General features: G+C 45.6%; 1 protein-coding gene across 1 annotated transcript in view; it reads left to right on the plus strand.

Annotated features, from left to right (window-relative positions):
- Positions 1-4,458: 4,458 nt before the first annotated feature.
- Positions 4,459-19,944, plus strand: part of FAM234B (family with sequence similarity 234 member B) — a 40,201-nt gene continuing 24,715 nt past the window's right edge. Inside the window, exons 1-4 of the mRNA XM_035128012.2 lie at positions 4,459-4,555; positions 12,347-12,739; positions 14,594-14,692; positions 18,232-18,420. Coding sequence (XP_034983903.1) covers positions 4,519-4,555; positions 12,347-12,739; positions 14,594-14,692; positions 18,232-18,420 — 718 coding nt within the window. The 5' untranslated portion in view covers positions 4,459-4,518. The remainder of the gene's footprint in view (positions 4,556-12,346; positions 12,740-14,593; positions 14,693-18,231; positions 18,421-19,944) is intronic.

Consider the following 19,944-nt stretch of genomic DNA (forward strand, 5'->3'; position numbering starts at 1 on the left):
GGATCTTTTTCCCAAGGTGGGGCTTGAACCCACGACATGGTTGAAATATTATGCTGATATGCAGCAACACCTCGGAGCTGTCGTGACTGCGGCCGTGCCTTCCCTCGCCCTCGTCCGCCCTGCCACCCCCTCTCGCCTGCCCGACCCTCCCATCCTCTTACTGCAGAGTTCCAGCATCACAGCATCACCCAGAGGCACCCACAAATATGAGTTATCCCTCTCTCTATTTCTTCCTTCCTTCCCTCTTCCATCCTTAATAAAATACAGGGGGGGCGGAAAAGCCCCACATAGAAAGCCCATCAACATGGGGGGGGTGACTCTTTAAAATACAGTACAGTCGTACCTCGGGTTGCGAACACCTCGGGTTACGAACAACCCAGGTTACGAACTTCGCAAACCCGGAAGTATTTTCGCCGTGCGCACGTGCGCAGAAGCGCCGCATGCCTTTGCGCATGCGCAAAGCGCAAAAATAGCGGAAATAGCGCTTTGCGCATGCGCAAAGCGGCGGTTCGGGCCCTTTTTGGGTTACGAACTTTTCGGGTTACGAACTGTGACCCGGAACGGATCGCGTTCGTAACCCGAGGTACCACTGTATTTACCAGTAATTGGGGGGGGGGGGAGATGCACCTAGGCCTCTAGGAGTTGGCTGCTATGCCTAGGAGTAGGACAATTCAAGAAAGCAGAATGATGCATATGCTATGGCTATATATCAATAGAATCATAGAATTGTAGTCGGAAGCGACCACAAGAGTCATCTAGTCCAACCCCCTGCAATGCAGGAATTTTTTCCTAAGGTGGGGCTTGAACCCACAACATGGTTGAAATATTATGCTGATATGCAGCAACGCCTTGGAGCCGTCGTGTCTGCGGCTGTGCCTTGCCTCGCCCTCGCCCGCCCTGTCACCCCCTTTCGCCTGCCCGACCCTCCCGTCCTCTCCAGCCAAGCAGGGTAGCCGCCGATGCTGCCAGCCCCAGAAGCACAAGGTGGCCGCTGCCGCTGCCGCCGCCATGATATCATCAGGCCTGCTGGCCCTGTAGCCCCGCCCACGTTCCCACTTCGGGGCCCCGCCCCTGAACGACCATGGCTTGGCCCCCCCCCCTAGTTTTGATCCTGGCTACGCCCCTGATCTGGTCCAACCAGCCAGATGCCTCAGTGGGAAACCAGCAAGCAGGATCACAAGAGCCCTCTTCCCTCCTGTGGTTTCCAGCGACTAGTATTCGGAAGCTTTGCCGGAGGCAGAGCATAGCCATGGGGGCTATTAGTTTTGCTCGGATGCTTGATCACACTCTTAAGCTCCTCCATTAAAGCAGCCCAGGTCTAAAACAGACACAAGATTGGTTTCAATGGCTTGTTAAGGCAGCAGGGTAGGAAAAGTAAAGATAACTGTCAACATCAGAGAATTTATCATTAGAACGGCACTCGAAGTGCACAGGCCGCCGGAAATAAAGCCACTTTGAATGCTTACTGTTCAAATGTGCTGCACTAACGTATTAAATAAAAATACCTATATTCAGAGGTCATAAACAGTGCCCTCATCTAGTTTTACGTTGGCCAATCATGTTGGCTACATACTGAACAGAGGGAAGTAAGAATATAGCCACGTGTTAATGATACGTTAAGGCTTACCGTTCACCAGGGGTTCTTTGAGTGAGTATCACAATGATTCCTTTGTAGTTTACAGCTCCTGGCAGATTGAAAATATCTCAGGATCTCCTGGTGAGTTGTATATGTCTTTCATAAGCATAATAGCTCCATATATTTGCCTGCTCCAAATGGTAACTATTCTGTGGGCATAAGAATATATAAACAAGGTAAGCCAAATGACAATTTAAGAAAGCACTGAACCACAATCATATCCACATTATCTTTCAGATGGAAATTAAGGGAAATCTTCTAAAAAATCAGCGAGACATTACTGCAGAGGGCGGCTTGGCTAGCTTTGCTGCAGTTCCATATGTTCTCTGAGCTCTTCCACATTTGAGTCATAAAATGAAACAAGAATGGCAGCACGTAAGGATGGTATGGGTATTTTGCAATGGGTGCTCTTAAAACTCATGCAACCTAATTCTACGCCGTACTGTACTTGCAATGAGAATAGGCATGCTGACTAGAGGAAAACACACATTTTTCCTGCAAGCAAAAAAACAAAACAAAAAACATTAGCCAGAATGTTGAGAGAGTTTTATGTCTGGTGCAATTTCTGCGGGAAAACAAAGTTGGATCCCCTGTTAACACTTGAATGACAATGAGACAATTATTCTGTAATAAAACTAATGTGAAATAGCCTTTCTCAGCCTGTCCACATCCCTTATCTCCTTTTTATTTATTCATTCATTTGGGACTGATTAATGAGGAGGATATGCAGAATTTACTGTTTCTAGCACCTGATTATCCTGTCACTTCACTGAGACAAATTATCAGCTCAGGCTTCAGTTCTGTGCATATGCATCAGGGATTAAATCCCACCGAGTTCAATGGGGCTGACTTCTGAGCTGACATGTACAGAATGCAATAATTGAAGCCAATGAAATCCATTTCAGATTTTAGTCAGTGTGGTGTAAAGTGGTTAGAGTGTAGGACTAGGACCTGGGAGACCAGGGTTCAAATCCCCACTCAGCCATGAAGCTTACCTTGGGCCAGTCACCGCCTCTCTGCCTAACCTACCTCACAGGGCTGTTGTGAGGATAAATTGGGAGAGGGAGAACCCTGTAGGCCACCTTGAGCACTTGAGGATATAAGTCCAGTAAATAAATCACCCTTGACCTCGTGCTGAAAAAAATAAAGGGATTTAAAGAAGCTTGTCAAGAATCAAAGAGGTTATTTTCAGAATCTCCACTTATTACAAATCACTCACTACTTTAAATATGCTGTATGTGCAGCAGTGTAATCCTATGCATGTTACTTGGAAATACATTTCACTGTATTAAGTGGGCCTGACAGGAAAATGTGCATAGCACAGCATTTTTTTAATTTTTTTTTAAATCCTTTTTGGTCTATGAGTGATATAAATCAGTCTTATTTTCCTTTCACAGGTGGTTAAAGGAGTCTGAACAAGAACCTGCCAATGCCAGCAGATGATTCACAGTGAGGTCTGAAGAACACAAGTTTTGTACAATGCAGCAGTCAGTTGCTAAGTTGCATTATCTCTGTGTTTTATGTTGGCATCAGCAACGCAGCTCCCTTTGAAAAGCTACCTTCTGATCCAAGCCAAAGGGCTGTGGCCCTACACATGTTTACACAGGCAGTTTCACATCAGGGCAGACTGAACTCTGTAGTTTGCAGAAATACCTTGCTGGAGCCAAGACAGCCTTTGGCCGCAAATCAAAACTGCGTCCAGTGTTGAGGTATTAACGTTTTCACATCTGGAGCAACAAATACTGATGGTACTATTTGCACATCCAAAATGTTGATATGGGTGCCAAGAAGAGGTGGGCGGCTGTTCAGTGAAGGGAAAAAGACTCAACAAGCTCAAGCCAGAAGTAAAAAAAAGATACTGAGCCTGGATGGGAGAAACGTCAGTTCCTGTAAAAGAGCATCCTGACTGCAAACCCCACTTGTCTTTCTTCCATTTATGACCTCAGTGAGCCTCTCAGTGGAAAATGTTCATTCTCCAAAGGAACATCCTGAATTGATCCACCTAGCTCCGGCATGCTGACTGCACTGGCAGGGGTCTCTCCCAGTTGTAGCTGGAGATTCTGGGGTTTGAACCAGACCTTCTGCAAAGCTCTACCACTGAGCATACATATCATCCAGGGAAAGCACATTATTTCCATCAAAGAATCCTGGGAACTGTAGTTGGTTAAGGGTGCTGGGAACTGTAGCTCTGGAGGATAAAGAACAGTTCCCAGGCGAAAGTCATGCACTTCGAAAGCATGGTGTGCATACAGAGGAGCTTTCTGCTGACTTCCCTGGGAGAGGAATGACTAGAGCGGGGAGTACTAGACCCCCCCCCCCGCCCTCTGCCCTCTCTCCTCCTCCCCCCAGCCGGCTTTCCACCCTTTGATCAGATTCTCAGAGGGCTTTTAGAATTTGGGGCGCGGCTCTGTCGCCAACTGGGGATTAATCCATTTCTCAAATGCCACTATTTGCAACGCTTGGCGGCAGCTCTTTCCTCCTCCTTGTTGCAACGCCGCGAAAAGGTTGCAGCCCATTCTTGGATCATAGGGTCCAGCCACTTGGGGTAGCAAAATACGTCGTTCTGACTCTGTGAAGCCAGGAGTCCCTGCTCTCTCTCTCTCTCTCTCTCTCTCTCTCTCTCTCTCTCTCTCTCTCTCTCTCTCTCTCACACACACACACACACACACACACACACACACACACACACACACTGAAATGGCAAGCCAAGAAACTATGGCCACTACATCCAACCCCCACCCCAGCCGCCTAGCGCTGCCGCGCGTTCTGCGCCAAAGCGCGCGCAGAAGCCAAAACCTCGGCACCTTAATTCGGGCTCGCTGCAGAACTACACTTCCCAGGAGGCAAAAGAGCCGAGCGCATGCGCGCTTCCCGTCTCCAGCATGGCTACGGTGCTGTCACGGGCGCTGAAGCTGCCAGGTAGGGGGTCTGGGCTCGCCGCGCGGGGAAGCGGCAGGGGGCGAGGCTGGCAGCCCCCGGCGCACGAACTTGCCGCGGCGCCCCGAGCTCTGCGCTTCGTCATCCGGGTCCCACCTAGGTTTCGGAAAGGCACCGTCGCATCCCCCCTCCCCCTTTTGCATCCGGGTCTCAGCAGGTGCTCCTCATCTCTGGCCCTAAAGGCGCGCGGAAAGGGGCGGCGCGGGAGGGGGGCGAAAGCTGCGCGGGTTGGGAGGTCGGGGATGCGAAGCGAAAGGTGGGGAGTCGTGGGAGGTGGCCGTGATAATGAAGCGCGCCTCCAGCTCCTCCTGGGGGAGGAAAGGGCGAAGGGAGGGGGGCGGCTTTGGGTGGAAGAAGAAGAGGGATTACTGGTCCCAGGATTGGGGGGGGGGTGATGGGGAAACTGTGAGTCAAATTGGTGTTCTGCTGCCAAGGAAGAGAAATCCGAATGAGGTGGAAGCAATCCTCTGTGCTCCCCAAAGCTACCCTGGCGGTAAATCTTCGGTTTGCATCGAAGTATCAGCCTCCACATTTATTTTTTAAGTTGATATTTCACCATGAATTACCTACATCTGTCTGAGAGACACGACCTAGGCGTCTGGAGGAGGAAAGGATAACAAGGACTCGAACCCAGTTTGAGCAGTGACCTAAGTATGAGGGTTTGGCATCATTTTCTTAAACTTCAGGAGGTTTGCCTGTAATTAAACTGCTATTTTAAGCTCTTCGTAGCTGAGCCAGGCAGCTCATTGTGCCACGTAGTGTAAAGGTAAAGGTAAAGGGGCCCCTGACCATCAGGTCCAGTCGTGTCCGACTCTGGGGTTGCGGTGCTCATCTCGCTCTATAGGCCGAGGGAGCCAGCGTTTGTCCGCAGACAGCTTCCGGGTCATGTGGCCAGCATGACAAAGCTGCTTCTGGCGAACCAGAGCAGCGCACGGAAACGCTGTTTACCTTCCCGCCGGAGCGGTCCCTACTTATCTACTTGCACTTTAATGTGCTTTCGAACTGCTAGGTGGGCAGGAGCTGGGACCAAACAACGGGAGCTCACCCCGTTGCAGGGATTCGAACCGCCGACCTTCTGATCAGCAAGCCCTAGACTCTGTGGTTTATCCCACAGCGCCACCTGGGTCCCTGCCACATAGTGTACAAAGGTTAATTAATAATACCTTTTTTTGCATCTTGGTGTATGTTGCCCAGTGGGGTTTTTTCCTGCTCCTGTCAGACCGATTAACCTGTTTGTCGTCTTCTGCATTTTAATTGGTGCAATGTACTGACAATGAGTTGAATCCAAGCTAAGTTCATTAAATCGACGGAGCAAGTCAGCCATAACTAAAAGGGATGTCCCTTTTATTTCAGCGAAAATCGGTGCAAATAATTTAGTCTGGATTCAACCAAATTGCTTTAAGTTAATTGAGCTGTGAATGCAATTCTAAGTAAACAAAAACTATTTTCATCGTGTTTCACAAATACTTCACATCCATCATTTAAACCATCCAAATATACTGGTTTTCACAAACAACTTACAGGCACCCCAGATTCACACACACACACACATCAACATTAAAAGCTTAGGTGTATATTTCCCCCCTGTGACTTTTGCCAGTGGCGTCTTGCATATTGTTGGTGCATTTTAAATTTTAAACAATAGTGGCAGTACCATATATATTTTTTAAAATATGAAATAACAGAAACCAGTTATCTGCTATATTGCAGAGCCTTTAGTGATTTTCAAATACACAGGCATTTCAAAAGCATAAATCACAAACTAAAGTATTGCATTTTTTTGGATGTAACTAGATTGTCTGATCCAGAAAAATCCTAAGCATTAGATAGAAATGTGCTTAAGCATTTGATTCCCAACCCCACGACAGTCCTATGCAGCTTTGACACCTTATACTGGTTTAAAATTTGAAAATACTTTTTCCAGCTCTGAGACTTGTGGTTTGTAAGACAAGAGGGGGAAGCTGAGCTAGAAGAGAGGACAGTACATGTGACAAAAGTAAGCAATGTAGAAGAGAGCCATGTCATCTCTTATGCTGGGCTTTGGCTAATAACTCTTCTGGCTCACTTTCCTTACTTTCCTTATGTTTGCTTGGACATAATCCAACTTCTTGGCAAAGTAGAACTCTAGAGAGGAGATGTGGCACTTTTGCATCGGTTAGTAGAGGCCATAACACCATCCACATGCCCTCATCTCAGTTGAAGCAAAATAAAAAAATTCCTTCAGTAGCACCTTAAAGACCAACTAAGTTTTTATTTTGGTATGAGCTTTCGTGTGCATGCACACAAAAGCTCATACCAAAATAAAAACTTAGTTGGTTGGTCTTTAAGGTGCTACTGAAGGATTTTTTTTTATTTTGCTTCGACTCAGACCAACACGGCTACCTACCTGTAACTCATCTCAGTTGCTTACCCATCTACCAGAAAGCCTTGCTAAGGTGCTCCTTTTTTATCTGATTTAAAGGACAAAGTGTTCTCCTTTGTAACTAATGCTGTCCTTGCCTACTAGTTAGCTATCCTCTTACCAGCACACTCCTACAGTGGGTGTGTCCTCCTTGTTTTTGCCCAATTTACTCCTGAGTCCCACCCCTAACTCAAACAGCTGCTCCAGTAGGATACCGTGGTCAATGGTATCAAAAGCCACTGAGAGTTTGAGAATTAACAAGGACACATTTGCCCATCTCTCTCCCGACAGAAGTCATTATACAGGGTGACCAAAGCAGCTTCTATGCCATTCTCCCTCTGACCACTCATCATTGTCCCACCACCAGTCCTCAGGCTCTGAGCCTTCTACCCTAGCTGGTTTCTCCCACCATGTGCCTGTATCCAACTAGTTCATGACACTTATGTTATAAATACCTTATAGCAACAGGTATAGGTGATAGTACATGTCTACTGAGTTCAGTGGAAATTGCTCCCAAGTAAGTGAGTATAGCTTGATTGTAGCCTGATTCATTTCATTTCATTTCATTTCTATCCTGTAGGCTTAGGGAGGTTTACAGTGCTTTAACATTTCTTTCCCCTTGCCCTAGCTCAGCTTCTTACAACCTACCTCCACCCACCTTTCCCATTAAAACAATGAATCCAAATCTTTAATTAAATGTGCCCCTCCCTCCCTTTTCACATATATTGAAATGGAAAAAAGAAATCCACACGCCCTTCTCCATCTGCATGCAGCCTAAATTCACTCTCTTTTAATTAAAACAAAAACAAACAAAAAACCCTGCAGCTGTACTAGATATGCAGGAGAAGGGGGTTCAATTCCTATTCCTGCATTTTTTTGAAGGGAGAAAAGAAAAGCTTCACAAATAAGTAAGGCAGTTGCATCTCCTTGACAGAGTATAATCTCCTTTCTTGCACACGCCTTTTTCTCATTCAAGTGCAACTACTTGAATGAATTGAAAAGTGTTATCGGCTAAGGCAGGGCCTGCACATTCAGCAGAATAAGATTACAGAAAGAGTTGTAGCCCAGCGCTTCATAGAATCGTAGAATTGTAGAGTTGAAAGGGAACCAAAGGGCAGCGGCGGAGGAAGCTGCTTGGGCGCCTGGGGCGGCGTGCCCAAGGGCGTGGCGCATCGTGGGGCCTCCAAAGTCTGCCTGCCTCCTCCCACTCAGCCGCCCTACGGCTGGGGGGGGGGAGGCAGTGGGCGGACAGTTTGGACAGTGCGGAGCCTGCACACGCCCAAGCCACCGCGTCTCTCCCAGGCCCCGTGGTGAATGCCACCCAGCATTTTGTCACCCTCATCAGTGGTGACACCTGGGGCGGCCTGCACCCACTGCACCCCCCTTCCTCCACCCCTGCCCAAAGATCACCTGGTCCAACTCCCTGCAGTGCAGGAATCCTGTCCGCAGCAGTCCCTAGTTGGGCTCGAACCACCAACCTTCTGGTTAACAGCCAAGCGCACTAACTCACTGTGCTGCCAGCTCTACCATGAGATGCCAGGCATTGAACCTGGGACTTTCTGCATGCAAGGCAGAGCCTCTCTCAGTGAACTACAAAATAGGCTGGCCACTTAAAGCATCACCAAAAAAGAGAGCACAGATTTGTGTATGCTAATTTAGACATAATTGCTATATTTTTAAAATAAAATGCAATGCATGTGACCTGTGTATCTGCTCAGTTTGCTAAGTGTTAACCCTGCTGTCCTTTCTTGTGATTCTTTTATATTTAAACTGGACTTACCTTTACTTGCCAGACTGCATGATAACCCTGCTTCAAACTGCACGAATGAATAATGATCGTTGTTGGCATCCATCTGTCTCGGGAGACAATGGAAAAGTGTGCCTTTTTGGGTGAAGTCAAACTGTTGGAAGGTTGCACTGCAGTGCCTGCTGTTGCTGTAGAGGCCGATACGGGAGAGACATGTTTTGATGCAGCTGGGGCAGATGTGCCGATGCAGATGTACTATGCCGTTTCTTCTCTATGTGTTCCTCCCAGCAGTCAATCCTTCTCTGGTCACTGCTGTGGATACAAAACCTGACTGTCTCTCTCAAAGCACTGTGGTTGTGTGCAGGGGATTCCCACATGGCAGGGCTGGTGTTGCCAGCCGTCATGTCATGCTCAATATGTGAAAAACTCCCATGTGATGAGAAAAGTAACACAGCAGGGAGTTGGCTGGGTTAGAACCTTGGCCTTCTGTGCCTGAAGGGAAATCTCCTGGGATAACAGTTTCGAAGGAATGAATGGTTAGTAGGGAAGGGATGCACACATTGGATAATTGTTTTCAAATCTGATTTTTAAAAAAGTTATTTTCATTTTTTACTAGGGTAGCAATCCTAATTCTACCCGCACCTCCCACCTGGGAAGTGTGACTGCTGTATCCTCAATCTTGCTGGCATAACAGCAAGGGCGGAAGGAAGGGACGGGGAGGTAATGGTGTAGCGATCAAGACTGGATCAGCCCCAATGCAATCTTGAGATGGTAGTGGTGCCAGTTCAAGATCCAACAGATTCTGGGATGGCTCAGTTCTGCCCCTTAAAGCCCAATTTCAGGGGGATTTGCTGGCTGTTGCCAGCAAGGAGGCTGCCTCTTCAGTGGGCAGAAGAGGGAGCTGTGTGCCAGCAGAATCACACTGGCAACACTGCAGGCACCAGGAGGCTGATGGAGGCCAGCAAGGCTGGGGGTGGGGTGGAACATATCTTCCCCATCTACCTCCACCCTCCAGTTTGGCCAAAAGGTTGGATTGCTCTGTAATCTGTAAAGTAATATGAGGTATTCACTGGTAGTCGGTGGAGTGCTCTGGCTCTGGACTGCTGATATGAACCAAATCTTTGGTTTTTTGAGAGCATCCTAAATCCAGACTCCATACTTTGCTTGGAATAGGACTGCTATGCCTTCTGCCAGAGAAGCGGATGGTGACATAAACATGATGCAATTAGAATGACAGTTTTAAGTCTGTAAATAGGAAGGAGAAGGAGTTTGGATTTGATATCCCGCTTTATCACTACCCTAAGGAGTCTCAAAGCGGCTAACATTCTCCTTTCCCTTCCTCCCCCACAACAAACACTCTGTGAGGTGAGTGAGGCTGAGAGACTTCAGAGAAGTGTGACTAGCCCAAGGTCACCCAGCAGCTGCATGTGGAGGAGCGGAGATGCGAACCCGGTTCACCAGATTACGAGTCTACTGCTCTTAACCACTATTAGTGTTATGGATTAGAGTATCTCTTCACTCTTAGTGAACATGCAAATAATAAAAGACATGAGTGAATGCTTAGTTAGCACTAGTCTGTAGAATAATTTTCAGATACGAGTTGAGATGGATGCTTGCCAAGTCTGGTTGGAGTTTGTACATGAAATGGGTGGGTTCCATCTTGTGCTTTGGTTCAGGCACCAAAGGATGTATTGGGCTGGTCCTGGGAGTTGTTTCTTGCATCCACACACATGCTGTTTGGCTGTTCTGGAGCAACAGGGTTTCTCGTACTAAGTCTATGCTTGGTAGCTTGTGCCTTGAATGTGCAGGAAGTGGTAGGATGCTGGTCGAGTTCTTTGAGCCCTGGTAGAATGTGCATCAAATGGCTAACTGAAAATCTCTGCATGATCAGGGAGTAAACTTGAGGTTGAGTAAAAGATAACATGCAAGAATTTGAACCGTCAGGCTGTCTTCCTCACCTGTGTTTCATTCCAAGCAAATTGGTTATGTTAAAATCACCATAGTCAGTATGTTGGTTGGGCAGAGGTGCAGGAAGTTTACACTAGAATTAGTGACTAAGGTTGATGCCTTCAGAGTTTCCCAATATAAGTGGTCAAATGGTGTGCAGATAAAAGAACTTGAGTGTCCTCAAATGTACAACTAAACAGAAAATGAAGGTACTGATTTGTGAGAATAGGAAATTGCCATCTTGTCTCTTTCTTTTTTTTACACACACACACACACACACACACACAGAGAGAGAGAGAGAGAGAGAGAGAGAGAGAGAGAGAGAGAGAGAGAGAGAGAGAGAGAGAGAGACTCCTAAAAGAGCCCCAACTAAGCCGAATAGCTAGCCTAAATGAAAAGGAGGGGGTAGTTAAATACATTGAAAGGTAGGGTTTTTCTTTGTCACCATGGTTGCTTTGCAAGTAGGCAAGGTATATGGTTTTGTTCTTGAGCAAAAACGTTGGAGGGGGGGACACAAATCTTAGGCATGCATAGGTTTAAGCATAAAATAGCAACAGCACAGGGCTTCAGAGAGCAGAACGTGAAGGTATTAGAAGTAATTAGGCAAATTATGTTGTATCTTTTTTTTTTTCCAGAACTGTTGAGCTCTGCCATTCCTCCCCTTGCATTTAATCTTCAGAAATGTAGAGGGGCTCCTTCCCACTGTCTTCCCTTTTTCTTTCCATTCCCCTGAAAAATTGCCTCTTTGGAAAACAGATCCCTTTTAGGAGATCCAATGATGCCAGAGTTCATTTAACCTCCCCCTTCCCTGAAACTATGATTATTTCTCCAAGTTTCTTACTGCCAGTTTGGAAACTGCAACTGGTGCAGACAAATTGCTTATGGGGAGCTGCAGGTTTGGTCATATAATACCCATTCCAGCACATAACTATGCTGACTGCATATACATTTTGGACCCCAATTCAGAGAACTGGTCCTAAACCTATAAAGCCTTGCACTGCTTAGGACCTTTGCACTGCTCAAGACCAGCATAAACCTACCCAGACCCCAAGATTGTTGTCTGAGGCCCTTCTTTAATTGCCCCTCCATGATAAGTCCAGAGGGTGGTGATAAAGGAGAGGTATTTTTTAAATTTTGGCCCCCACCTCTGGAATGGACTTCCCAGTGATTTCCACCTGCACCAGTATTATTATTTTTTACACCAGGTTTTTTTTTTAAAAAAACCCTTCTCCCAGGCATTTGATGGTATGAGATATGCTGGTTCTGCCCCTAGATTGCAGATTTGTGCTGTTGGTGGTGCTTTGTACTGTTACAATGTTCTATGTTTGTTGGTTTTAAAAACGTGTACATTTTTAAACAATTGTGCGATTTGCCCATAAACCATGAAGTTTTAGGTGGCAAGCAAATTTTTTTTAAAAAAATCTCTCCCCACGACTGAGAGCCAGTGTTATTATAGCGGTTAGAGTGTTGAACTACCTAGGATCTGGCAAACTAGGGTTCAAATTCCTACACAGCCATGATGCTCAAAAGGTGACCTTCACTATCCTAAACCTAGCTACCTTCTTGGGGTTTTTGTGAGGGGGGAAATGGGAAAGGGAAAGAACCAGGTGTGCTACCTGGAACTCCTGGGATAAAAGGTGAGCTATGAATACGTATAGCAATAACTCTCTCTCCTCAGGCAAAAAGAGCCCAGATCTTGGGGAGTACGACCCTCTCACTCAAGCGGACAGCGATGAGAGTGAAGATGACTTGGTGCTCAACTTACAGAAGAATGGTGGCATCAAGAATGGGAAGAGCCCCCTGGGGGAAGTGCAGGATGTGGACTCGGATGTGGACGTCGGGATGACGAAGCAGCACCTGTCGGAGGGTCTGGCAGAAGAGTACCCCAGCGAGGCCACCAGTGGTCTGGAGCAGAAGACCGCCAACTCCATGATGCCTTATGTGCGCACAGCTGTCTTCTTGCTCACCGTGGTCGTCTCCATGATCCTCGTGCTGGTGTGTGCTTTCCTCATTCCTTGCCCTCCAAGGGACTTGCACAATACCTGGATTCGCAACTTGGGCCAGGAGGCGGGTAAGTTGCTTCTGCAACACTTCCCTGGCTTGTGGAATGTGTGTCCTAGTGGGATCTGATGGGGAATGAGGAGAACTGCATGTGAATTGCTGCCCACTGTCCTTATGTAGAAAGCTAATTCCTAATAAAGGAAATAGCAATCAAAGACCGGTAGAAGATCTTTTTTTTTAAGGACTTTTGCAGTTAGGAAAGTGACAGGGTAATGAAGTGAAAAATGTGGAATGAACAATTGATGAACAAGAAGACGTATAAACACTGTGTCAGCAAATCAGGTTGAACGTGCATTGTCATGTCACCACCTCTCAAACAAATCTGAATAAATGCTCAATGAATACTGAATGCAACCTGACTTCCACATAAGGTTTGCACAATGAAATCAGGTTGAATGATCAATAAACAAGTTTGTCTGCAGGAGACTTCAGTTTATCCACAAATTATACAGGGTTTTTTGGTACTACAGTCCCAGATTCTGAAAATGCAAGATTCAAACATTAATTAGAAATGCATAATGCAAATTTACTTAAACATATTTAATTTAGATGCTAGACACAATTTGCAAAGTTTAACCCTTTGGGCTGGGTTTCACATATAGTAGGATGTACCTCTCTCTTGATGGCAAAAACATTGAGCAAATCAAGGACTGAAGGCTCTATTTAGTTGAACATCATCATGCGTTAATGGTTAGATAACACAACAACAACAGCAACAACAACAACAACAACAACAACAACAACACGTGCTTATCTTTTAAAAGTGGTTGAACCTCACATGAAAGAATTGATTAAATTTGTTGATTTGAAAAGAGGAATCCCATCTGATGAGTTAAATTGCTGATTTAAGATTCTTTAAGTCAATCCACCCTTCTAGGAGATTAAACAATTATCCAGCTTTATTTTCACCACAAAAAAGTAAAATAAAGCATGCTGATTTCACTTGTCCCACTGCCTATCCCTGCAGCTGGTGATACTACTTTCAAATGTTATTGTTGTTGTTTTTTTTGGAATGTAGAGAGTCTTTTTCTCTTTGAATCACCTCGTTTCCCCTTTAGAATCATATCAGCACTGTCAAAAGTAATTCTGTACATACTACCTTTTTGTTCTGAAATAAGAAATTGTATAAAGCTGTGATGTTCTAGAATGAAGGACAAGTATTTGAAGTAAAAGATATCTTGCAGCCATATCAGGAATGGAAACAACCTTTGAAGCATCATTGCTCCTCCTGTGTCTCGTCTCTGATTGGCCCCTTTCAGAATCCTGAACCCAAAACCAGCTCTGACTTATTCTTTTCCGCTAGTGTCCTTCCCTTTTCATGTAGAAATATATATTTGGGGCGGGGTGTGTGTGGTGGAAATCTAAATACTACATTTCAAAAATCCTTGCTGAATTTTCTCTGGATGCCTGCCTTGCATCCCTAAATTTGCAGGAACATTTGACTGACTGAAGATATTCTTACTCGTTGAGGGCAGCGAGGACACCTTGTTTTCAAACTGGGGGCCAAAGAATAGAGCTCTCTCTGGAATGCAGCTGTGGCAGGGGCCAACTCAAGTCACTTATTCAGGAAGTATTTCTGAATGGACATACGCTTCAAAATCAATGACAATAACCGCAAGTTGTTAATGATGGAGGTTTCTTTAGGTCAGGGTGGAGAACTTGTGACCTTCTAGTTATTGTTGGACTCGAACACCCATCAGCCCTTGTCAGCATGGGGAATCGTCAGGGCAGATGGGAGCTGTAGTCCAGCAACATGTGGGCAGGAGCACAGCTTCCTCATCCCTGTTCTTGGTCATACTGGACCAACTTTGTCTAGATGGGAAGCAATTTCTAGAAGAGTAATTTGTTTCACATTATCCTTTAGGCGGAGTGCTGTTTCCTCCGGAACTTTTTGACGTAAATGGTGATGGTCTTCCTGACATCCTGCTCTCCTTCACAGCTCTGAAAAATGCCAGTGTGTTGGGTAAGCACGCCAGATACCCATATATAACCCCAAATCCAATAGCACAAGGTTTCTCCGTGCTTAACATTTTATTATCATGCCGAACAATTCAGTTCTTCTGTTGACTCATGCTGCTTACAAATTGAGATATCCCCCTGTGAGTTTAATAGATATGATTGCTCCATATGTGATACACTTCTTTTGATTTTTTAAAAAAATCTTCCTTTAATGCCTTTCCACACAATCAGTTGCTTTAAAAAGAGAAAGAAAGAAATCCACATACAGTTTCCACTCATTTATGGAATTCAGCCTGCAAGGGCATTGCCAAGCAGAGATTTTGTTTGAGATTTATCACCTTTTTACAAGCTGTCCAAATGTTCTGTGCTATACCATATACGCATATAAGATAAGGCTCCATCCCTGATCCATTCTTAGTATGAGCTGAACAGTTTATGTGAGGTTTAGTGCTTGAGCACATGAGTAATCCTGTCCTTCATGCCCCACTTGAGCACCCAGACTCATCACCTTTAGGGCATCCTTCCCCAACTTGGTGCCTTCCTTGGTGTTTTTGACTACAACTCCCATCAATCCCAGGCAGCACGGCCATGTTGAACAACAACTCCCATCAGACCTGGTACTGCCTAGTTGAGCACTAGATGTTGAGCAGATAGTGTTATCGGTTCCATGCTGTGGAACACTTTTCCAGCAGAGATTCAGCAGCACCCTTGCTTTTGACTTTCAGGTGTCTCTTACAGACTGTTTAATGCCACCAGGCCTATGCAGTTCTTCAAAGTGCCCATTGAGTAGCCTGCCATTTAAATGGTGGCTTGGTCCTGCTTTTAAATATTTTTAATGTTGCTGTGCACCACCCAGATGTTTGGCAGGAGGGCAATATATAAATCCTTTTATAAGTGAATGCATATTTATTTATTGTGCTTTTGTGCTTGTGCCCTGCTTGCAGGTTTCCCACAGGCATCCTGTTGGCCACCGTGAGAACAGGATGCTGGACTAGGTGGATCCAGACCTGATCCAGCAGACTCTTCTTATGTTCTGAAACAAATATAAATTAAACTGATCAATCGGATGGAAGCTGTGGAGTTGCCTTCCCCAACTTAGTGCCACCTCACATGTTTGGGACTAAAACTCTCATCAGCCCCAGCCAGCACACTGGGAGTCACAGCTGATGGGATTTGTAGTCTACAGGGCACCAGGTTGGAGAAGATTGCCCTAGACACTGTGAGTCTTTAGGAAACATGGCCATTAAGTGGATTGGCAGGGCTGTAACCAGGACTTTAGTACACAGCAGAGAGTGTGCAAGGTAGATAGTTGTGCCTCCTTTTAAGACCCGGATGGCTAATGTGTTGCCCTCCATTGATGCTGGACTACAACTCCCATTATCCTTGATCATTGCCTCCTCTGGCTGGGGATGGTGGGACCTGTAGTACAGCATCCTCCAGAGACTCACAGGTTAGCCACCACCTCTGTTAGAACTTCACGTACTCTGTTAAGAAGAAGAAGAAAACCCAACCTCTGCCAGAGACTTTAAGCTGTATTTTATTTATGCAATAATTCAATATAATGAATATTTAAACATTCATAAACTGTGCTTATTCATCTAAGGGAAACCGAGACAAGCAGCAGAGGGGAAAGAGCTGGAACAAATTTCATTTCGATTGATGTGGGGAAGAGGGTTTGAGGCGGGCCCTTTCCCTTGGGCCCCCACTGCTTGCCTGAGGATGAATAAGCTTGTTTTCTTAATTATCCTATAATTGACACAGTAGTTACAAGCTGTGAAGAGAACGATGTCCAAACTTGCAACTAGTTGCACACGAGAAAACCTGGAAGTGCTCAGTCAGTTCTGGCCAACACACATTTCCTTGGAGCCTTTCTTGTATTGCAGTCCTTTGTTCCTGGGTGGTGCAATCCTGCATGTGTTTTGATGGGCGGACAGTTCCACAGAGAACTCAGGATGGGCCCTTATGCATTGCCTTCCCAAAAGAAGAAATGCATGATAAAATAATGGCGACTAAGATTTCCATGACATTTCCATAGACTAATGTTATATGGCTAGATGCCAATTTGAAAGGAATTGCTGTGATTTCAATAGAAATGAATGCATCACATCAGAGTGGGGAATTAGATTCACAGAATTGTAGAGTTGGAAGGGACCCTGAGGATTCTCTAGTCTTTCCCCCCCTGTGCAGCTGAATGTGCAGCTGTTCCGTACAGGGATAGAACCTGCAAGCTTGGCATGTTCTAACCAACTGAGCTATCCAGGAAGACTCTGAGTGACCAGGTCATCTGTATTCCTGCTCAATCTGCGGTCCAGTGGCTAACTGTTGACGGGCAAGTTGATTGATTGAGTTTACTTATATGACGCTTTTCTACCATGAACTGTATCCACAGCAGCTCTGTGAAAACATTCAAAACATCAAAATACAAAGGATTGAAGAGAGAAATAAACAAAATGCAGAGTGTGTCAGTATATTCAGAAATGGCAAAAAGCAACAATTAAACAAAAGGAGAATAAATTCAATATTACACAACCAAATCAACGTTTAAAAACATAAATACAAAGCAAAGGAGAGTTAACCAACAATAAAATTTCTGATACTGGTCTTGCTGCACTTCAGCAAATTACACTTCAGAGGGGAGTGGTAGATGACATACAACTTCTAGGCCTCTGTTCCTCTGTCTTCTGATGGGGGGATCAGTTACATTTATTAGAGATTCTAGTACTCTCTGTCTCTTTTCATTCAACAGTAAAATAAAAGAACAGTCAAATGAAATACAATGAAGTGAGGCATAGCACAAACATAAATGGATATATCACCCATAGCAATTTGAGCTTGCTCAGTTACATGTAGCCACTTGCTAAAATGCAAAATGGATTTAGCTTCCTTAACAGATTCTTAAAGCTAACAGGATTTTAAAAATGGAACCATTGCTTCAGAAATAAAACCTGCAATTTAAAAACGTTAGGGAGCCATAAACCATCTGATATGTGGACACGCCCACCATACTTAAAATAAAAGTCTATCACAGACATATAATGTAAAATGTCACTCTGCAAATCACCATGTATGTTGGTGGTGCTATGAAATAAATATTAATGATTAAGATAGCCAGTAATTGATGTTAGCTCCTCTTTCATCTTATTTGTCTTTATTATCTTTAAACTGAACTTAGACCTTTCAAAGAGAGGATACATGGCCACCTTGCATGATCTAGTAATTGTGTTTAATATTGCAGCCTTAGACTGCCGAAGTTTGCACACGTATTTGAGAGTTAGTAACTTACTTCAACTTACTTCTGAGCAGGCAGGTATAGGATTGCATCGTAAGTATCATAGGGACGCCCAGCTGAACTGATCAATAATGTGATGGGGATTTGAGATTATTCAATAGCTGTATCTGAAACTGATGATTGTTCAATAGCTTTATCAGAAACTGAGATTATTCAGTAGCTTTATCAGAAAGGTGGGAGCAAAGGTAAACGGCAGGTTCCCTCCACATCACAAAGAGATCTGACTGCCTTTTTGGTATCCCTCCCCGCCCCAGGTGTCTCCAAGCCATGGGTGACCGTGATGGCCCTGTCAGGAATGAACGGCAGCACCTTGTGGTCCAGACACGTTAAAGAGGAGATTCGGAGTGTGCAGTGCAAGGGTGTGAACTCTGTGTCCCCGTCAGAGCCTGTTTGTCTCATTACTGGTACTTCTAAATTCCTCAGCCTTCTGAGAGCCTCTTCAGGTGAGTCCAACAAGTGTGAATGCATAATTAACGGAGAAATAGGTTGGTCACCAGAGCTACAATTGTTGGGCAACAAGTCCTTCAGATCTTAACATTCATTTAGGCTGTAATGGGAGTAAGTACCATTGAATTTAATGGGACTTAGTTCTGAGTAGACATACCTAAGTTTGCACTTCTAGTGTAACATGGAAAGTGACTGATGTTATTTAAATACTAAGAGTCATTACGAGGAATAATCGGCAGCTGCTGGACTTTGTCACACTGCAACCCCTTAAACCAGGGATGAGGGACCTGTGCCAAATGTGGCAGAGGATGTTGGACCACAACTCCCAGCATTCCTCAACACCAGCCATGCCGGCTGGAGCTAATGGGGCTGAGTTCCAACAACACCTGGCAGGTCACAGGTTTTCCTTCCCTGATCAAACTATGAACGTGCTTAGGCTTGCAATATATTTAATAGGTGAATTGGCCATGTGAGGGGCAAGGGATATCGCGAAGCCCCTCCCCTCCTGAGTTCCAGCCCAGCCCTGAGCGAGGCTGAAAAGAGGGAAAGCTCCAGCTCAAGTGGGGAAACAGGAAGTGGTGTCCAAGGCTCTGGCAGGGTAGAAGAGCCATCGTCCCAGGTGGGACAGGAAGGGGGAAGGAAGGGGGGCAGACCAGTCCCCCCAACTCCGGAACTGCGCAGAAAGCGTCGGGGGAAGAGGATGGGTCTCCCCAAGTTGTTATGCTGGCGCAAGACGTGCCAAAAGCCACTTGGAGGTTCTGATTCAAGCTGAACAGATGTGTCTTTGTAAATAGCACTGCCATCAGCACTGTAAATACTCAGCACCAATAAAAGATAAAATGCAGAGCTGTGTAGAGTCGTTACTCTGAAGTAGCCTACTCCGGCCACCGTGACAGCAACCTCCAAGTCTTTCTGGCTACTTTGGAGCGGCCGCAATGAGCGCGCAAGACGCTGAGCAGTGGAGGCTGGAGGCCGAAGCCGCGGCACAGGAATTACAGAAACTACAGAACCTGACAGCGCAGGCACACCAGCAATTACTTGCCGCTCAGGAGGAAGCGCGAGGAACGCGGGAGGAGCTGAACAAGCTGGCAGAGCAGGTGAGAGCGAAAGATGAAACTGAGAAGCAACTAAGGGTGATGGTGGTGGAGTTACAGAAAAAGCTGGATGAGGAAAAAGCTGCGAGAGGTGGGGGGGTGCCCCAGCCCCAGCTAGTCCAAGTGAGGAGGGGACAGACCCTAGTCACCAAGTTTAGCGGCGACCCGAGAGAGTACCTAGGCTTTGAGACAGAAATAAATGATGCGCTTGAACTGCATGCAGCAGAATTCCCAGATGACGCGCACAGAGTCTCCTTTATCATAGAGCATTTGACGGGGGCCGCCAGAGAATGGGTCAGACCGCTCATCGCGCAAAAAAATGATTGCATGAAGAACGCAAAACTATTCTTAGAAGCTTTAAAAATCATGTATGCGAGTGACTCTGAAATGGAAGCCACAAAAGAAGAGCTTCATAACTTAACACAA

Source organism: Zootoca vivipara, chromosome 10, assembly GCF_963506605.1.
Source record: "Zootoca vivipara chromosome 10, rZooViv1.1, whole genome shotgun sequence".
Classification (NCBI taxonomy): domain Eukaryota; kingdom Metazoa; phylum Chordata; class Lepidosauria; order Squamata; family Lacertidae; genus Zootoca; species Zootoca vivipara.